Consider the following 21828-nt stretch of genomic DNA (forward strand, 5'->3'; position numbering starts at 1 on the left):
AACCCAACAGCGATAGGAGTTAAGATGGGAGGGAAGAACATAATGCAGATTATTGCCCTCATTGCAGGAATAGATGGAGTGCCATCTCAGAGGTCTGTGTGCTGTTGTGGTCTTTCCCTCTGTCCCATCTCCAAGAAATAAAGAGTTGGAGAAGGAGAAGGAATAAGGACAGTAAAAATGCAGAGATCAGCGGCCACATTGGGAATGGCTCAGGGAGCCTGGACTCTTCGGTTCTCCTAGGAAACCAGACAACCAAAGGGACGGGAGAATGATGTTGGTTTATGAAATCATGACCAATACAGTGACAACAGATAGAAATTAACTGTTCTCTCTTTCTGCAATAAATTGAGGGCATCGGATGGAACAAGCAGAAGTCAGGCTGAAAGTAAAGGACACGTAGCCAGGCTGCATCGACAACAGCAGGCGCTGTAATCTCAGGAGCTCCAGCAGAACAACAAACCTCTTTCAATGCAGAAGTAATATTGACAGAAAGAAAAGAGAAATACACTTAAAATTTGAAGTGGAAAAAAATGACAATCTAAAATATCTTACGCTGGCTGGATATCAAGACCAGCCGAAACCTGGCACGTGGATTACGGCGTACATCCGTAAAGAACGCCCTAAAATGAAATCACGGTAAGAGTGGGAACACAGGCAGGAACCTAAAGCAAAGAAGCCTAAAGCCCACCGCCTCCCCACCGGGGTCACTGACATGGCTACAGGTTCTCCACATTCTCTCATCTCGTTGAGGTGTTCTTCAAGGCTTGTCCTAACATCTTCCATCTTTTGAAAAAAACTGAGGTGACATCTGTGCTGCTCCAGAACACGAAGGGTATCGGGGATTTCATACTAAGTTGCTTTGGAGGGTTGGTGAAAGAGTACCGGGGAAATAGGCATGAAGAGCAGGCTGTTTAGAGCAGAGACAGGCAGGATACGGCTGCCAAAACCAGCAGGTGACAAATTTTCAATGTCATGCAATGATTCTAGTAGCGGAGGGCTGTGAGCTGTAACTTCCATGATTCCAGTAAGGGATGAAGAAGCTTCTCCTAAGAGGGAGCAGGAGAAAGAAGCAGCCTGTTCAGCAGAGCAGTCACAAGAACAGGAGGAGGAAGAGACTGAAATCGTAGATGAGACAGAAACCACCCGATTCCCATCCCTAAGTGAGCTGCGAGAGAAACAAAAGGATTTTAGCCATCAAGCAGGTGAGTTGAGTCTCAGCTGGTTACTCCGATGCTGGGATATTGGGGCCAGTAGTCAGGAGTTAGAGGGTAAGGAAGCCCGGTGGCTGGGATCCCTTGCTAAGGACACGGCCATTGACAAAGGGATTGGAAAAAAGGCAGGAGTCCTCAGTCTCTGGCGGTGACTCCCACCAAGTGTGAAGTGCAGGTGTCCCTTCAAGGAAGAACTTGCAAATTCCCAAAGCAAATGGACCAACGCTGAGGGAGGCATCCCATATCTGAGGGAATTAGCCGTGCTGGAGGCGATCTGTAACAACCAGGCAGCCAAAGACCCGGATGAAATACAGATCACACGGTCCACGTGGTGAAAAATTGTATGAAATGCACCGACCTCACACACCCACACCCTTGGTGATAACGAGCCGGACAGACACGGAGGCACCAACTATAGATGGCCTGGCCAGACATCTCCAGGAATACAAAGATAACCTCGCTCCCTCCACGTGTGCCCCTGTCTCACCTGTGGACAGACTGACCCAAAAAACGTTCGAGCAAGCCGAGGTCCTCCTCACGCACTCCAACGAAGGCCTCAGCTCTTTTTTTGTTCAAGGGAAAGGGCATCGGTGGCACGCACCACGGGCAACCCTGCGGCTGCCAGCTGGGGTTAAACCATGAGAAAAGGAGATGGAGCACAGAAGGACAACAGCAACTGATCCACGCGTTTTTCACCATTTGGAGTATTAGAGAGCGGAACAAGAAGATATCATTTGTGTTTTTACTGAAATTTAGAAAAAAATATGCTCATAAAATTTATGCTTTATCTATTATGATGACTGATGCCGTTATTGTCCCTTCCTTCACAGATGTTCAAATGGGCAATCAAAAAGGGTTTCGCTGTGTCAGTTTTTCCACTGCCATCAGCCATAGGAAAAAAAGCCAGCTCAAGAGAAACAAAAGGCTGGAAGAGAAGGAACTGAAATGCTCATCTTTACTCTAGGTTTTACAAAGCAGCCTCCGCACGTCAAAACAGCTAGTTAAGTACCACGATTTCTCCTTGCAATCAGACCTTTTTATTTCTCTCTGGAGCCTACCGCAAGAACAGAATTGCACGACGCTCCTCTGCGATTGAAGACTTCACTGAAGAGTACACTGCATGAATGCAAGGTGATGCGATGAATAGAGACCACGTCAAAAGTAAGATCACCAATGCCAGAAGTTAATTCTGCAGGAGTGATGAAGCCCTCATGTTTGCTAGCAGCTCTAGGTTTCACCTTCAAAAAATAAAGACCTCTGTCTCCCCCCGATTTTTGCACCTGCAAAAATACCTTTGTTGTTATGTGAAGTCTTGCACTGGTGATGCAGAGCAAAAATGCTTAGCTAGAGATATTACAGTACCAGGAAGATGAATTTATTTTAAAAAATAAAAAAAAAAAAGGGGGCAAACTTTTAAAACTCTGCAAGCTACATGAAAGCACATTTCACTGTAGTACAGTAAGTTAAACAAGAAGGATCTATCCAGTTTCATTTAATATTTTGTATTTTATATTACTTTCAAGAATTTCCAGGAAAAATAAAAGGGCAGCTGAATTCCCCAAGTCTTCACAATCTTCAATAGATTTATTTAAATCTACTCTTCAACAGAACAAAGCGGCATACAGTCCATGCCAACTTTTGTAGATGATCTGTGCAATCTCAACTTGTCAGCCTCCTAATTCTAGAAAGCAAGTTTCAAAACATGAAAAATATATTTCCTCATTTCGTGAAGCTACATATGTACCAAAATAGCCAGTTAGACACGTTTGCACAAACCGTATCAGGCAGAGCCTTCATTCAAACCTTAAAATATCTTGAGCTACTTGAAAGAGCGACATGAAAATTACACAACTCAGTTCTTTGACTATTAAATTCCTCAGTGTCTTGGATGAGCCCTTCTGGTTCCCATCAAGAAACACCATTTTGGTTTTGTAAATTGAAAAAGGGAACAGGGCAGATCTCACACAGCATCAAATTCCCCGAAACAGCCGTTGGGTAAGAGGTACATCTCTTTGCAGAGGGAGAAAAAAAAAAAAAAAAGAAAAAAAAAAGAAAAAAGAAAAGTGACATGTACTTTTAGTGACGTCTTGGTATTTCTTAAAGATACTTCTAAGAACTCATGCTGGTGTTCTCATCCAAAAGCCTTCTGCATGAGGCCTTCCAGAAGTTGTCTGCACCTAGATTCAAATTTCCTGAGCTTTTTTTGTTGCTGTCAAGGTTGTTGTCAGGGGGATTTTCCTTCTAAATGGAGGAGATACAAGATCTAACATGCTATCTATAGGTTAAAAGAATGATCAGACATAAACAGATAGATTTCAGCTGTTTGTCTCTACACAACCCCTTCTAAGAGACAGCATGCGTTAAAGAGCTGATGAACAGAGATCTTCATGCTGATGCCAGGTCTTTTATTTAAAAGCACACAACATGATGGAATAAACTGGAAAGCCGTGTTTAAAGGAACTTTTGATCTCTGATCCTCACATCCCCTTGAGAACCTTCCCTTCGCCACCAACTGAGATGAAACCTTTTGTTCCCGACCAGGAGGAACAACTGACGAGTCCGTCATGGCGGCGAGCTCGGTGGCAAAGAAAACTGAAGCAGAACATGGCAGGATCAGTTGTAGGATATCTTCACTTCTCAGACGTTAGATGTAAGAGTAGAGGTGAACGATGATTTAGCTCAGTTTTACAGGAGTGTACACCATTCTGCTTCCATTCATGTTCTGTCATAGCTTCCACAACCTGGATGAATTTATTCAGCTTTCTTCTTTATGTTTTTCTATCCATCTAACAGCAGCATGTGCATATTTACAGCATGTTTTCAAAACCAACGGCCTAAAAATGGCCACGTTTTCAAAACCAAAGGCCTAAAAATGGCCACATCAACCCAAAAGTTTGCTTTTCCCCCTCAATTTTCATCACAGTCTTACAAAAGTTAAGTAAAACATTATATCATCATTACACTTGATAATAGTTGTATACTTGAAAGCTCTTTTTAACAAGGTAGATAGCATATTATCCTTCTTATCCAGAAGACGACACCTTTATGAACACACAGAAAAAGTAATCCTACTCACGAACCCCACCCCGACCACATTTACTGGAGGGCATTCATACAGATGCTTTGCTCTACCTTAAGTGAACAGAAATTATCAGGAAAAACAAAAACAGAAAACCACCACCAGACAGAAAATGTCTTTCAAGACACTACTGTAAACAGAAGAAAAATAATTTGATAGGAAAAATTCAAATTTCTCGCTAGCCTGTTTGGATAGACAATCAAAAAGCAAACACAGATGTACTTGGCATCCTGACCAGAAATAAATCCAGGAAACCTAGTAGCTCACAATTTCACATCTCAAAAAAAATGTGACCAGCCCTTACTATTTTTTTTTTTATTTTAAATTACCCCTTTATGGTTTGTGAAGGTAAAAAAAACCTTTGAGCCACATTTGTACACAATCAGAGCTAAGAAAACCAGTGCTGAGATTTTTTTTCATAAATCTGCAGGCTTCCTCCTACTCAATTAGTTTCTGTTTGCAACCAGTATGAAATATGCTTTTATTCTTGTTGAAAATATGACAGAACTGCCCTTTAAACTGCAAAAGGTGGTGTATTAAGTATATTGCTAGTGAAATGAACAGCAGTAAGAATATCTGTCAAGCAGAATATACAGAATAGTGTTTAAAAGCTAAAGAAGGCATAGGAGGAATAAGCCTCTGCCATCATCAACACAACTCTGGTGACTGAAAAGAACGTTTTATATATATAAATTAAAATGCAAATCAATGTGACGGATTTGTTCCTGCTCTATACTTACACTAGATTTCCACTTCAGGTGTGACATTCATGTTTACTGATGACGATGTCACTAACTTACCAGTCAAACTGTATCTTAAAATGTTTGCTCAATATAACAGAAGTACACAGTTAATTTATTGTAATATACATGGAAATCTCCCAATATAAAGCTAATTGCACAGACTAATTTTATTTTTCATGGAAAATACTGAAAAATACTATCCAGTTTCTCAAGTACACTGATGCAACTAACTGAACACAAACCAATAAACACTACTAAACGAAAATAAGTTGCAACCGTTTCAGAGATTAAGAACATAACCACCACGCCATTTTCATTGAAATTGCAAGAGGCTGAAGCACAGTATGTTTTCACTATTTCATACTTGTAATTAGGAGATTCACCTGCGTACATGAATTTTATGTAATTAGAATGGATGCCATAACACAAATTTCTTCCCCATTTTGGCTTCAATTCAGTGTTGCACTTCAAGCACACGTTTACGTCTATCCCCATTTTTTACAGCTAAGGCAAGTAACAGTTTTGTTGAATTTATCTGCCCAAAATTTCATGGTTTGGCTAAAATCTTTCACCTAAGTAGTAAACAACTGTTGGCTTATACTGGAATTTCACGGAGTGCTCTAGAAAACACTTCAGGGTTTTTTGTTTTATTATTATTATTAATTTAATGATGTCGCCAACCCAGTGAACAATACCCACACTGTGTTCAGAAACAGGTATGGTGGAGGGAAGAAACTGGAAGCGCTAACACAGGACGTTCCCCAACGGTGTTTCCTAAACTGTGATCCACAGGGGAGCACATCATCGACGCAGACTTTACACCAGGCCATGTATTTCTTCCAGAATCCAGCTCCCTCATCAGTGCTCCCTCATCAGTGTTGGGTTTGTATTAAACAAACAAACAAACAAAAAAAAAACCAAAAAACAACAAAACCCCCACTATTTTAAAGCAGTTCTAAACTGGCATCTTCAAGATCTTAGAATCACAGAAGCGTTAAGGTTGGAAAAGACCTTTAAGATCATCGAGTCCAACCGTTAACCCAGCACTGCCAAGCCCACCACTAAACCATGTCCCCAAGCACCACATCTCCCCAGCTTTTAAATCCCCCCAGGGATGGGGACTCAGCCCCTGCCCTGGGCAGCCTGGGCCAGGGCCTGACAGCCCTTTGGGGAAGAAGTTTTTCCCAATTCCCAACCCAAACCTGCCCTGGCACAGCTTGAGGCCGTTCCCTCTCGTCCCATCGCTTGTTCCTGGGGAGCAGAGACCGACCCCCCCGGCTCCAGCCTCCTTTCAGGCCGTTGTGGAGAGCGACAGATCTTCGGCGCTGCACCAACAAAAAACTAGAGCACCAAGCTTTTAAGATACTGCTACTTATTTCTTCTAAAACAACGTGGAAGGGAATGACCCAGCTGAGGTGAGTTTCGCTGCTGGCCACACAGGCCTGAAAATATATACTATTTGAGGGAACAACCATTTTTTGGTAAACTACCAGAAATAATCCCCTAGGATCCAAAAGCTGATGTAATACCTAGTTTTTGTTCCATGTTTTGCAGTAGTTCCTTTAAATATCGGCAAACCGCTTTATTTGCAAAGGAAAGCTTACATATTACTGGTAAAGAATAAGAAGATGTAAAAGTTTCTCATCTACAGTTTACAAATAGACCATGTCTTTATCATAAAGCATGGACGTCATTGAGAGGGTTGGACAGTTGTAGCTCCAGAGTGGACATGAAGAATAAGCCTCCTTTCCCCAACACGTGTGAGAAACATCCTAGCCATTTACTTAGACATTTCCCGAAGCAGTAAGCCGTACCCACAGCAGCACGCGCTCTCTTGCCCGGATCATACAGACGGACTTCTCTGCTGCTAGCACGTATTTGTCAGATGAGCAGCACATCTTTTATTACCCTGCAGCTGCCATTTGGATTCTTCTCCTGCACCGGCCTGCGTAACCTTACGTTTCCTTTCTCCCTCCTCTTCCTCGGGGGAGTCGGCAGGACTGGCTGATAAAAGGCCTTTTATCTGTATGAAACCGAACAAGTCTACTACTGTGTATGTAGGGTCTTATACTGAATAGTCATTTACGGTAGATTTGACTTAAACATTCTCTCTCTGGGCTGTTTTTTTTCTTTTTAGCTGTCAACACTTTCTGGCTTGTACAGGTCTGAAAGCATAACTTCCAAGGCTGGAAAGGGGAAGAAGGGAGTATAGTTTTTAAAAATAGTTAAGAACACATCTACTGTACGCTCTAAAGTAATCCTTGGTCTAAGACAAACAGCTTTAGCAGCCAAGAAGGTCTGCCCAGTTTACCTTACATCCATCTAATAAACTGTTAAGTGTCAAGCATAAAACCTGCATCACTGGGGTCAGAGACGGCTCTAGAACTGAAAGGATGAGAGGCCGCTCCTGTAGAAGTACGTTCAAGCATTTTTACAGTGTACATACAAATTTATGTACTTTAACTATTGCACGGTGCGTTAAATGAGCTTTTCATTTATTTTTTTAACCAATGGAGACTTTATCCTCAGGAAAATTAAGGTAACACGATCTGAGAAATATGGAAAGAATAACTTCTCAGAAATATCACTACTTCATAGACGTGGAGTCACCCAGACATAGTCCAAAAACACTCTAGTTACTGTGCAGAAGGTGGAATCAAACATTTCTTTAAGTCCTATAGAAGAAAGGAATAACAGCTCTTATAAATTACCTTTGGCTACCTAACATTTATAAACCCGCTGAACTAGTTGAATTTCAGAAAAATTAATCAGCTGAATTAACTAGCTGAACTTCAGGATAAACCAAAGAATGAAGCTCTACGTACCTTTATTTCTGCACAGATTATTTTTTAAACAAACATTTTCATTTTCATTACACTCTCCAGAGTACCATTCTCAGGCAATTCAGTGACTGCTGGTTTTCCCTAAATTATGGCCTTTTGATTGTAAGAGAGAAAATGCTCATTAGGTAAAGGAGCAGCGTTATGTTGGAATACAACAGATTTTTTTTAAATTGATGGCTCCAGAAGAAATGCAGGCTGAGAAAGTGCATAAATGCAAACAGAAGAAAGTTAAAAGACAAATGGCTTTTGACTTGTCTGTGGCGTGTTAGAAAATATGAGGAAGGGATGATAGGTGATGCTTATTCACCAAATATTTGCTTTTTTACCTAGAAGCTTTGGGGATATAAAAAAAACCAACCCACATCCAGAGCATTCATAAGCTTATTGACAACTCGTAGATCTCTGCACAGAAATCCCCAGCGGTGGTTTGCCAACCAAGATGCATTTCCCACCCCTGAGGAGACGAGAGCAGCCCCAAAGCCGAGAACAAGGAAGAGAACAAAGGGTGGGAAGGGAGGCACAGCCATTGCCAGGGGACTGTGAAAAGGGAGGGGGGTCAGCGGCCAAAGAGGTGGCACGGGTAGGGCCTGGGTTAGCAAACAACTATGAGAATGAAGTCACATTTTTCATGAGGGCTGTTGAATGCTGGAACAGCCCCACAGAGGCTTGGGAATCTCCACGCTTCAGGATTTTCCAAACTTAAAGAGATGAGGACCTAAGCAACCTCGCTGAACTTTAAAGTTAGCCCAGCGATGACCAGGAGGTTGCACCAGATAACCTCCAGGAATCTCTTCCACCCCAAATTATCCTGATTCTAAAATTAAGAGCAGACATAGAGCTCCCTTACTCAGCAAAGGTCTCAGGAAAGGCAGAGGCAGTCATGACTGACTGAAAACCAGATGACCTACGGCAGCGATGCCACCTTCGTTCCTGACCCATGAACTGCCTAACCCACCACCGCTGCCTGCTCTCCCTCCCCGTTTTTCACAGGAGCGTTCTCACAACATACCTCACCCAGACACCTTGTTCCAACACATTTTTCTGGTTCACTTTGCCTTGTCTTTCCCCACTTCACCCATCTCCTCTTCTGCTGCACCCCAGAAACACTGCAGGCATAATCCTGCTGCCCATCCCCTTGGATATAAGACTTAGGTTTTGATCAAGGGAAGGAAGAGCGTGAGAACTAGGGTGAAACAAATGGCCATTAAAATACGGTTGGAATAATATTTTCCTTTTTTTTCCAAAAAAAAACCACCCAAAAATATGAATAGGATGAGGGCTCTTTTACTGTAAACCGTATGCCTTGCCTTAGTGGTAATTTTTCACATGTTCCAAAATATTGTGTAAGCGTATCCTAATCCCTTCTCCCAAGTCATTCCTAAGGTTTAAAAGAAACAGGTACAAAGTATTTGTATTAGGAGGGCGACATAAAGCCAGACTTAAATAACTCTGAGGTGAGTATGTGATGCGTATAAGGAATACTGGTATGGAAAGCAGGGAAATAAAGAAGAGCCTTCGTCTTGTATACCCAGGACAAGATACGTCAACAGACACGCATGAAAAAGGAATCCAAACAGAGGTGGAAAAGCCTAGGTAGCGTAGTGCTGGTACGGACTTATGACTCAGTGCTGGTATTGCTACTACTTCGGAGGCCCAATGTTTCCACTTCGTTTATTTTTAAAGCCTTGAGTTGTGACCAGCCTGCCCTCTTAAAGCACAGGAAAGAGAAAAGCAGATATTGGGAAGGATGACTGTTCGGATTGAATGTGTTCAAAAAAGCTGAAATGCTGATGCAGTTAGAAAAAAACCAAACACACACAACCTACAGTAGAGAAAAGAGTGATGGCCACAGAAGCAGCTCCCAGATAACTCCACGGACTGGAAGATACACTGCCTGGTTCACCAAAACTGAGAGACCGAGTGAAAATGAACAGCTTTTAAGAATAAAGTTTTTCATCTGAAAGTAGAGCACTTGCATATATCAAAATTCCAGGCAGTGGATGCTTACGAGTGCAGTAATTGGAAAGAAAAATAATGGCTAAAAGCAGGCTAAGAGAAATTTGCTTGCATCAGTTCTGCAAAAAATGTAGTTCCTTTATGAAGGGCTTTCTTTGTAGAAACAGCGTAATTCTAAGCTTAGCAACCCCTTTATAAGGAACTAGATGTTTTCACTGAAAATAGAAGCTGACAGTCCACCTCTGTTCTTAGAGAAATAGTATTTTAACCTAAAGAATTCCATAAAAACTGTAGCAGATAGCTCAGCATTTTTAAAAGGCTGCCTTTTAAAATTCTTTCTGAATGGACAACTATTTTGGTACAAGGCATTTTAATTTTTCATCTAACAGAACACAACAGTCAGTGAGACAAGACCTAAATCAGATACCTGACTTTCTTCCCCACTTTCAGTGCTGAACATGTGTTTCTTGGAGAAGAAAAAGTACGCAAACAAATGAACACAAAATCTACATAAAAAGAGAAGGTCACAGCTAATATTGTTTGGAATGTCACACGTAGACCCATAGTCTTTGTTCCATGCAAAGGATATTATATTAAATGTTAAACGGACATTTAATATAGAGAATTCTGAAGAGCTTCTTGTTTTGCAGTAAAAAGGGAAACGTGCACTAAGAGGCTGAACTGTGACAAGTGCAGAATAGTATCAATAATCCCATTATAACACCTGATTTGTCAAACTTGTCTCTACAAGTTATTCTAAAATTCACAATAGTGCCCTTAACCATTTATGAAATGGAGCAGATCACGTCTTTGTAGCATTCACGGCCGCTGATTCTCCATGCTTTGTTGGAAAGAATGGCATGAATAGCTACTAAGTCTTACACTTCATTTTCTTCAACCTCTTATTGATATCCTGGTGTTTTGAATGGTGTTTGACTATAGGAGAATATAATACAAAGGTAATATCAAGCAGGTGTTTTCTTTCTGGAACCAGTAAGTTCTGGTGATGTATTATGCAGCATCGTGGCTTAACGGACCAAACCAGGTCATCAATATGCATGATCTCCACATCGGGCAGCGGCCAGGGAGCGGTACCGATCCTCTCCTGAAAAATGGCAAGTCTGTCGAGTTTTAAGAGAGAGTCTGTTGAGATTTAAGACAAACCAACAAAACGGTCCTGACTCCAGGTGTATCTGAAATCACGTGCGTACACACATTCCACACCAAACAGGAGACTTCAGGAATGTGACAAGGAACAAACACACTTATTTAGAGTGATTACTCATTAATAAAGACATATGTCTCATAATCCAGGTTGAAAAACAGGTTTTCCTCTTAGTTTTGTACCTTAACTCAATGAATCCAAAGGTCTTACAAATTCTTACAAAGAATTCAGAACATTCAATTCAGACCTTGGATGATAAGGTTTCAGGAGCTTTTATCTCTGTACAGGTAAGAAATGAACTCTCCTAAGTCAAAGAGGTGCCATATTCACACAGCCACTGCAGGAAACAACTGAAGCTGGAACAAGGCCCTGCAGAAAGTCTCCCTCCAGGCTCTGACGGTGAGGCCACAGCTCTGGCTTGGGAGGAGAACATTCCCCAGTGACAGAGGACACAAATGTGGTTCTCCATATTTAGAAGAACTGAAAAATTATTATTAAAAGTGTTATGCAATACTATTGATAAAACAGAAGGAAGCTACCTCAAACCTATAGACACACTTTTGCGTAATGCACGCGGACCATCTCAGGCCTCGGGATCACTTCGCACAGCCAGCGCGAGCCAGGCTGGACGTGGCTTTCTAAAGAGATCTAAAACAGTAAGATACTGAAAACAGTAAAGATACTGAAAATCTCAAGAGAAGGATTCTATAAAGAAAACTCAAAAATTTAAAGGGTTTTTTCTTAGAATTTTTTGTCTGTCTTTCCAAGTAGACAGCAATGATAAAGCTAACACCTGCAGACATGCAGCGCGATCGTTTATGGAAAAAGATTTCACTCTGAATTTCTCCTCATGTTTCCTACAGAAAGTTTGAAAATACAATAAATACACAGACAGATTTCAAAGCAATTTGCTGTCTTCCACATTAACCGCTATCGAGTACCTCCAAGATACAGCAACCATTCATCTCACTGTCCAGTACGGAAATTTCTACATAGTCTGCTCACTTGCTACAAGCGGAAGTTTCTCTGCAGAGAAACCGTGGAACGACGGCCAAGTTCCTTCAAAAGATAAGCCTGAGAAAAAAATACATTCCGTATGTGTGCTAATTACTAACTAAACCCCTCCTCACATGATCTGGAGTACAGAAGTCAAAGCCCTGAATTCCCTAAAAGATAAAGTATGCCTCCGTCTTAGTAATACATCTTCCCCACACCCTGAAAGTGAATTTCACAGGTATTTTTTAAATTACTGCTTGATTACAGAAGTCATCGATTTCAGCCGTAAGGCAAAAACAAGACAAATGACTAAAATATTACACAAATACTCTAGAGATTTACTGCAGCGGTGAATCTAATAATCACCCTCAAAGGAAGAAACAAATCATTTAAGTTCATCGGTGAACAAAACAGGCTACTGACAAGTCAATCTACGGCTGCTTGTTTGTCCCCAAGTCGGGGACCCACCCTTAAAGTCTACAATCTCTTCCTGCTCTCCATAAGGCCACAGTGACCTTCCATATCCTTTGGGCTGAAAAAAAACCAAAACAAAACCCAAAACATTCTGTCCAGACTACAGGGAATGACCTAATAGAAAGCTGCTTGTTGCATTTTCAAGGCAGGTACCTCAAGTTTATTTTAGGGACGGCCCAGGCGTTGGCTAGCTGCTGAGTCAGAGCAAAGACTTCGTTTCACCCTGAAATTTTTTTTATTCCAAACCTGTCGTAAGGTTGTGTTTGCCAAGCTGCAGTTGTTTTACCACGTGGGATTTCGGAATCAATCCAGGCAACCTGCGTTCAGGGCTGAAGTGATTGCATTTACAGACCTCTCTAGCACCTTCCCCAAGCCTCACAGACGCTGCCGTTCCTGTGTAGTGTCTGCCATCCTCCCGCTCCCACCATTAATACTGCAACATTGGAATAAAGCAATGTATTTTCAAAAGAGAAGTCCTTTACTTAGCACCTTACTTTTTTTTCTTGAAAGACTCTATTTTTACTACAAGCGGAGCAATATGATTTTCAAGAAAGTTGTCTGCCATCTACTAAAGCACACCTTACCTCCTCATATGCCAGCACAGGTACTTTACAAATAAATGCTTGTACAGGGCTCCTCCTCTATAAACCTCAAAGCACTTTACAAGGCAAAGGAAGAAAAATTATTGGAATTCTGTTGCTGAAGCAAAAGTTGCATTAATTGCCAAAGGCTTCTGTTTAAAAAAAATATAAAAGAAAAAAAATATTTGAAAGACCAGGGATCTAGTTCCCATGCTAACAAAAAGACCCATATTATGTTGGCTAAAATTCACGCAGTTTCTCTAATTCCTTATTAGGGAAATACTATCACCTTTCCAGTCTTCACAGTACAACATTTGCAAAGCGTTGGACTACATAGCAAAGAACAGCAAGGAAAAAAAGTTAGCCACAGCACAAGTTAGTAAGACATGGAGGGAAAATCTCCGATTGTAACACTTGGAATTTTAATCCACTGGAAAATTGTTAAAAAGGCTACTATATCTTAAGGAAAGCAACCTTGTCAGAAGATGGTGAAAGAAACGGTCAGCTTCTATCTTCTGTTTTTAAACAATGGAAAAGCAATACAGTAAGGAAAAAAAAAAAAATCAAGCAACTATTTGGGCACTGCAGCCCATAAATATTATTTAGATAAAATAAATTATACATTATATTTATATATAAATGCACATATATAATAAATAATGTATACACATGCACACGTTACATACACATAAAAATTGCTATTGGAATATTGCACATTTTCATCACTTTTCTAGAAAACAGGTATTCACATATTCTGATGTCTTGAAAGAAGTGTTTTTACAAGTCTGGTGAGACCCACGGGGTGAGGAGAAGCTGGGAAAGGCAATCATACCATCTGCTTACATCCGCCTTTCCTCTTGCCTTCCCTGCGCCGCTCTCCCCTCCACCAGCGGCTCCGACAGGCTGCTTTTTTCTTTGCCATTCGTCTTATTTTAGGCTCCTCTCCTCATTATTGGCATTTATATGAACACCACCAAAGGACGCGCTTGCACTTCACTTGCAGCTGCCACCAGGAATGTGTGGATATAAACGATAATACCTTTTCTCCATATTTTAAAACGCGTTCAATGTATCAAGTTTCCTATTGCCACAGACTAGCTAAGCAACAAGAAGCAGCAATCGACACCAAGTGACCTGTCCACTCTCTCCAGATCACAGATAAGACGGCTGTTTTCACTGAGCACACACCTCTCTTCAGTGTTAATCTGTCCTCCAGAAAAAACAGACAGGAAAAAAAACCCGTAACAATTACATTTAATTTAAACGTTTACGTTTAATTTTACGTTTAATTTAACAACGTGCTTTTTTTTTTTTTTTTTAATCTGAAAAGAAACTTCTACTTGCAACTCAGTTCAAATTTAAAGCTCTTGTGCAGCTCACAGAATGGACTTTCCTACCTCTTTTCTAAGTTATCGATGCCTTCAGTGGAGGTACTACAGTGAGCACGTGAATTAGCATGCACTGAAACGAGGAGCGCGTTTCACAGCTCAGGCTCTTTGAGGTTACTTGCACTGGAAGAGATACGCCATTGCCTGGAGTCACGTTTTACTCTGAACAACGATCTCTCAATATCGAGCCAAAACAAAGCGTAAAACATGACAAGGAAAGTCGCCTCTGTGCTCTCAGGACGTGACACAGACTGGGAAAGACTGCTGTCAAGCTAGGGGTGTTAAATAATCATAAAAAGTATAGCAGAGATGTAATTACAATCTCAATTTTTTTTTCCCATTCTACCTATTTAACATGCTAGCTAAAACACTCTTTTACTAGGTAGCAGCAAAAGCACACGTTCACCAAGCTCTACTTCCACCAAAAAAAGAGTACTCTTAGCCACTGATTTCAGCTGGCTTATTATTATTAGCTATTCTCCTTGATTAATAATACAAAATTGCAATTTAAATGCTATTACTAGGAATACTGTTAATGGGAAATGAGAGCCTTTCTATACTCTCAATTCTGAATATTAAGGTAAGCTTTAAGCGTATATTAAATAATGCAGTACTGAAAATAGGAATGAAATAGCTTAGCGTATATTCACACCAGACCCAGAAAGGACTGTGGGATTGCAGTACTAGGGCCGATATGTCAAATACCGCTCCCATTTATACCACGGCGCAGCCCAGAAAAGCCGGTGAAGAACCCACTGGCGGCAGACAATAAGCAGAAAAACAGCTCAGAAAAGCTTCAACGGCAACAGGTACAACGTGGTGAAAAGAGTCCGTAAAAAACCCCTTGATAAAATAAGACATAGGGCAATTTACATACAGATCCTGTAATTCATCACATACATTCAAGCCACTTACCATGCCGTTAGGGATAAATTATAAACACCGAACCATGGTGTTTCAGTGGCATTTGTACAGGTTCTCCTTCTCCAAACAAAAGCACTCTGTGCATAGAAACTTGGCACCCAAGGGCAGTGCATCGGCATACAAGTTTTTTAAACCAACAAAGCATTCAGTTCTGGGAAACTTATTTTCACTGTCCACCCTTCCACTTGGTTTTTTTTTTAAGCTTGCCAAAAAAGTCATAAGTTAAAATATTCCGAGTTCCCTAAGGTGACAAAAGGCATTTGGACAGAATCTGTGAAAGATTTGGAGATCTTGCTTCAGAAACTAACTACTGAGAATTTCCAGTTCCCTTTATAACTGGTTTGAAAGGAATCTCCCACTGTCGATGAATACGACTTCACATTTATTTTGATTACAATTTCTCTCACCAAAAGGCTTTATGTGAAATTTTATTACCATCTCAAAACCAGAAATCCTTTTACAGACCCAAGAAGAAACATGGAACATTGTTCTGGAACTGCACCCTTATCGGCAACCCAAGGAAGCGATCCCACAAGACCTCATTCATGTAAGCAGCCATTCAGTGAATCTCAAACGACGCAGCTGTATTGCTGGAAAGTTGAGGGTTTTTTTAAATGCAAGTATCTGAAAGCCTCAGTTGTTAGGACTGAGCCTTCCGAATCTGAGAACGTAATTATTTTTCCAGCTTATCGAGATGATTCCCTAAATGCAGCGGCTGCTATGAGTGCCTCCGCATATAAAAAAACATTCCCAGGGTAGAATGCATAAATGTATTAAGAATTCATCTTAAATTCTCTACAACGTCATTGCAAAAATCGCTAAAGAATACATACTTTTAATCAAAGTTTCATTAGGCATATATTGATTCTGCCTGAAAAATGGCTATATTTAATCAAATTAAGTGCAACTGCCGATGTAATCAATGTATGCTAATGTAAATTCACGTACAAGGAAAGAATGGGAGCACCAGTCACTGCAGACCCTTACAGCACCATTGTGAGCATTTGGATTAAATTCAGTACAAATTTCATTTGATTTACTAAGTGTTTTCAGCGAAGTTTCGAGCCGAGACCACATGCAGAAAATCTAGGACTAGAAAATGTGTACATCGCAGTTTCAAAGTATACAGAAATCCTCTTGCATAAACCAACAGTAAAGTCTGGCCCGCAGAAAACATTTGTTCTGTGTATACTTGTGGGTGATGCAGCACCGATGACTAAAAGGATGCTTAACACAACAGCCTACAAACTGCATTTGGAAACATCCTAGCGACAGCTTGTGTTTTCACATTTCACTTCTGTCACCGCCCCAACATCAACAACTGTAACGTCAGGCACATCTCCAGTTGTATTTATTGTATATTGAGCTCCATGAGCTCCCCCCACTTGTATTTTATTCTACCTTTAATCCATTTTAAAATAAATTAATGTATTTTTAATCTGTTGTGCTCGGACTTAAGCTCCAAGAGCCTTTACTGTAAATTAAGCAGGCAGCTGCCCCTTATTAGATGCTTTCTAATTTTGGAACAAGGGAGAAAAATCAATCCTCCCTCCTTCCTCACAGACAAATCAAAATTCATTCCACTCCCTATCACAAGCATGAGGCCAAATCTGGCTGCTTTTATTTCAGATGAATGGGAAGCTGCTCTCACTGAAGAATGTGAATGTAAATTTATTTTGGACTGAGTATGCCAGAACACGTTTCCTCTCCTCTAATTGACCTGATTTTACTTTTTTCTCAAGTTTCTGAGAAAACCTCAAAGAGTTGATCGACTTTACAACAATTTGAAAAAAATGTTAAAAATGTCTTCTGTACCCAAGAACTTCCTCAAGTCAAAATGTCCATGAAAACACAGAACGGGCCTAAGTCCTGCATAGGCCAAACTTTCTCACGCAGAATTTCCACCGGATACTTTCATGCTAAGCAAATTATGGAAAGGATAAAACACATACGCTGTGGAAAACTTGCTAATCAATAAATTACCTCAAGAGAACAATGCCATAGACATTAAAATTATTCCAGAACCTACCTGTGCATATTCTTTCTCTATTGCAGCTCTTTTCTGACTGAACGCTCTGAAAGAGAAAAACAAAAAATCCATTAATATATACAGCGGGACATTATAAATTTAATAGTTTATTTTAAAGGATTTTCTGCTGGACAGTCTTTATAGTTAAATGAGCAACAAAAAAGCGAAATTGTTTGATAACTGTATATCAGTAGCCTAGCAACTAGCGCATGTGGACTTCACATACGCGGTGTTCAAATTTCCAAGTTTTATTGGATAAATTCAGTTCCCTGGACTACCGGTGCAAATGCAGTTTACTTCATCAAAGGCTCATCAGCTTTCCACGGGTATAGCCTAGGGAAGAATCTGGTAGCACAGAACAGAATTTGGCTTTATGTATCTAGACAGATTTACTTTTTTTTTTTTTAATATTAAAAAAAAAAAAAAGGAAAGTCATGTTTCCTCAAGAGCAACTGAACGTCCTGGATTCACCGTTGTAGTCCCAAGACTCACAGCCTCTCTTTAAACCACGCTGTCCCACAGCGGTATCCTGATGTACCCATTAATGGAGCTATAGCACATTAGACCCACTTAACTCAAACAGTGCCAATCGTACCATGCCGTTTCACACCAGTACCAGTGCTGTACTCTCATGCAGCGGCTCAAGATGTACCATCTCAACGTTTTTTAAAATAGAGGGTTTCAACGCTATCACTGTTATAACAGGAAGAAGTTTCAAATACCTAGATGCGTCAAGGCTCTTTCTTCAATAGCTTAAGCTATTCCCTCTTTATCCCTTGAACAGCCAAAACAGAGCAATTTTCTTCAAGCTATACTATAAACTACTAAGCTTAAGGCTACGCCATCAGCAAAAGAAAATCTAATTCTATTTAAATTAGTTACACAATAATTATGGTGACATGTTAATAAAAAAAAAATCCTCAGGAACATCCTATAATAAGGTTAACTCAATAAACACAAACAAAAGGAGCTCTGAACAGGCTCTTTCTACTCCTGTCCACTCCATTTCACCCATGAAGAGCGTCCACACGCTGATAGAGCGTTACAGGCGCAGTCTCCCCAACGGGATGGAAAACAAAAGTCGTGATTGCTTAAAATTCTTTCCAGATTAACGATAGCCCCGAAGAGCTGGCCGTATTCCAACTCCAATAATTACATCCCGTCTTCCTAAATCCCGCTGTGTAGCTCAGGTGGGCACAAAGGGCTGCATGACTGTGCCATACGGAACTCCCCTATATGAAGAGGTAGAGTTGTCTGAGATGCTTGGAAACGAATCTACTTTGTAAAGCAGATTTATTCAAAGTATTTCATCTAATATTACAAAACAATTTTTTAGGCTCTCCCATTCCAAAGTCCAATATCCCAGTCAGTTTAGCAAACATCTAAAAAAACACAATATCCTTCTACAAGAACTTACTTTTCTTTTAGTATAAGTAAAAAGCATAAATAATTGCAGAAATAACTGCTAGGAATAACTGAAACGTGTTATCAATATTGAAAAGGTAAAGAAAACAAGCAGCTGTCTTTGAAACGTAAATCTGGGAAGACTTTAGGCAGAGGCAGTTACTTCCCAATTCTCAGCTAATCTTATTTGAAAACATATAATCAGAGCTAAATGTTAAGGGTACTCAGTTTACACAAAACCTGGATATGGAGCTGTATATTTCACCATGAGGTTTTTTCCCCCCATACAAAACAAATTCCACTTCAACTAATTGCATAACAGTAATTGTGACAAGCTGGAAGCCTAAGATATCCCCTAAAAACCTTCTACATTAAAAGGTTTACGCTAGAGAAGAAAAACAAAAGCATTCAACTGGCCCTAGTGTAGAATTACAAAATACCATGCAAATCAAATTTACTCGCAAAACCGACAGAAATCTTGGACTTGGAACGACTGCAAGCTCCAGCACGAAGAAAATGTTTTGTACAGTAGCAGCTCCATACGTTAGAAACATTTTAGAGTTGGTTTAGATTTTGTTCTGTATTTTAAATGGGGTTTTAACAAAAACGTTGGTAAGACAGCACGTAATTCAATTTATACAATACTTAAATTTGTGTTTGATCTACGTTTTGGTGAATGAAGAAAGTGGCAAGTACTGCAGGACGGGCAGGATCAGCCATCTGCATTCCTTGAAGCTGGTGTTCTCTGCTGCTTTGTGACTGCATTTCCCTCCATTAGTCAAACACAAAGCTGTTTTTAACCTCGGGATAGTTTCTACAGGAATCCTTTTATGACAACCATAAATATATTACAAAACATGATGAAATATGAGACTGAAGTAGACAAATTTCCCAGGAGAAAATTATTTTGAGCAGGGGAAAGAAAAAAAAAAAAGTCTGACTAATAAATGCATCATAGTTTCTTAACTTGGGAAACCTGAAAACTTTCATGTGTATGTCTCGGGTTTATGTGCAAAGCTGGGATATTCTTGATCTTATTGTCATTCAAGATGGAATTTCAAGTTCATTCGTATAAGGAAACATTTGGTTTCGTAAGCTAACACAATGCTCTAACTGTTACTGAAAAGTTTTTAAGAAATGAATTAGTGGATCTGCAAGAAAGCAGGAACATTATTTAGGGTTTCTTTAAACTAGGATGTATTAGTATCTGCTATAACATCTTTTTCTCAAATTAACCATTAATTAAGTGCAAGAAACACCAGAATTGCATGCCCAAAAAAGTGTCTGTCTTAGCAATTACTGTCCAGAAACAAAAACTATCATCTCCATACTGCAAACATGAATTCATGGGATACGCTTATTCCCTTTGCCCCACTAAAAGTCATTCAAAAGTATTTAAAGTCTTTGACAGTTTAAAAAGAGAGTGAGAAAGAATAAATGCAAAGAAATTCAACGATATTTGGTGTATATAATCAAGATAAGACCATTTTTCGTTTAAGTATGATACTTGCCACAGTCCTCACACTGCAGGAAAATCCTGACTCAGTCTCCAAAAAAAGAAAACCAATAAAAACAGAAAAAATTACGCTCACTATCAGGACAAGAAGCCGCCATTTAAAAGAAACATTATTTTATTACACATCCAGAGTGCAACCAGGCTTTAAAAGAGCCTGCTGCTAGGGAAGACTGCTGCAAGCCCAAAGGAAAAGTCCCACTCGGGGAAGTTATTTCAATGGTTTCAGCATACATGATTTAACATCGAGAGGCGATGCCAGCCACCCACAGCATTTCCTCGCATGCTGCTGCCTACAGCCCCTTCCGTGGCTTACAGCTCCGTGTGACTAGAATGAACCTAATCCTGGAGGGATTACGAAGGAATGTTCTTTCCGAAGCACAAACAGCTAGAGAAGCTCCGTCGAGAAGGGTTGTCTTCCTTTGAAATGTCAGCAATTGGCCAAGTCTGGTCGAAAACAGAGCAGTGGGGTCAGAGAACAGTTGCTCCTAAATGATTAGTTGTCATTGGGACAATATGGACTAAATGTGGGGTTGGAAAGGACTTTTCTGTCGTACTAAAAACCAGTAAGAATATTCGAGGAGGAGGGTGGAGATTTTTCTGCTGTGTAGCAGGACGTCGCCCACCTACATCTCCTCCTTACATTCCTCACCAGGCTTCTGACCTGGGATAACACACTCCAAGGTGCACCACGAGGATGAGCTGGTCGCTTTGCTTCCGGAGGATGGAAATTCTTTCGTCTTCATCCATATGACTTTATGTGACAAAAAATATCTGGATGAAACATAATGATCTGTTGTATTAAAGCAATTAGATTATGTGATCTAACTTCCCTTGGGCTCTGTGAAACAGTGGAACTGTAAGGCAGCAAGAAAACTACATTCACTGTCATCCTCGCTTAGCCAATACTGCTTTTACTAGTGCCAAACCCTCACTGTCACTGCAAATTTCCAAACACAAATTCCAGCAACTGCTAGGTATTTAAATGACTCATATCAATTTAAGATAACAGACGTTATGAAATATTCAGGTATATTTTTAACTTTTCATCGTCAATAAGCTTAACAATGTCAACTACGGAGTCAGATCAGTGGAGAACGATACTTCAAGAAGTTTTCCTACAGAGCTGTCGGGAGAAACAGACGGGCTCAACCTGGTACTTGGATGTCCACTTGGGCTGGAAATTTCGAAAGCTCCCACTTCCATGAAAAATCAGTATATTAACTTTAAAATATACATTAGTGTTATATAAAACAATGTTCTATTTGCCAAGATTATCCAGTCATACAAATCTAAGGACGAAAGTCGCAGCTTGCACAGTAAAAATAGTTAAACACAGTGACACCCTGAAAATCAGAAAGCGAATTACTCTCTATATTAAAAAGCTAATTTACCTACATCTAGAGAGCTATGCAAAAATGTAAACAGACACTTTACATACAGGTCTCTTGAACAAAAGAAGGGGCTAAATTTGCATAGGTGAATGTATTTCCATTTAAAGGCTGAGAAATTCAACAATGAG

At 40.2% G+C, this 21828-nt stretch overlaps 1 protein-coding gene across 3 annotated transcripts in view; it reads right to left on the reverse strand.

Moving 5' to 3' along the window:
* FCHSD2 (FCH and double SH3 domains 2) overlaps window positions 1-21828 on the reverse strand; it is a 166431-nt gene that overhangs the window by 114358 nt on the left and 30245 nt on the right. For all 3 annotated transcript variants that reach the window (XM_087758860.1, XM_087758858.1, XM_087758859.1), the window contains exon 3: window positions 17390-17435. In XM_087758860.1, coding sequence (XP_087614986.1) covers window positions 17390-17435 — 46 coding nt within the window. The remainder of the gene's footprint in view (window positions 1-17389; window positions 17436-21828) is intronic.

The sequence above is a fragment of the Nipponia nippon genome, unplaced genomic scaffold (genome assembly GCF_047370975.1).
Source record: "Nipponia nippon isolate SJK-2023a ecotype South Korea unplaced genomic scaffold, ASM4737097v1 scaffold_2, whole genome shotgun sequence".
NCBI classification, from domain to species: domain Eukaryota; kingdom Metazoa; phylum Chordata; class Aves; order Pelecaniformes; family Threskiornithidae; genus Nipponia; species Nipponia nippon.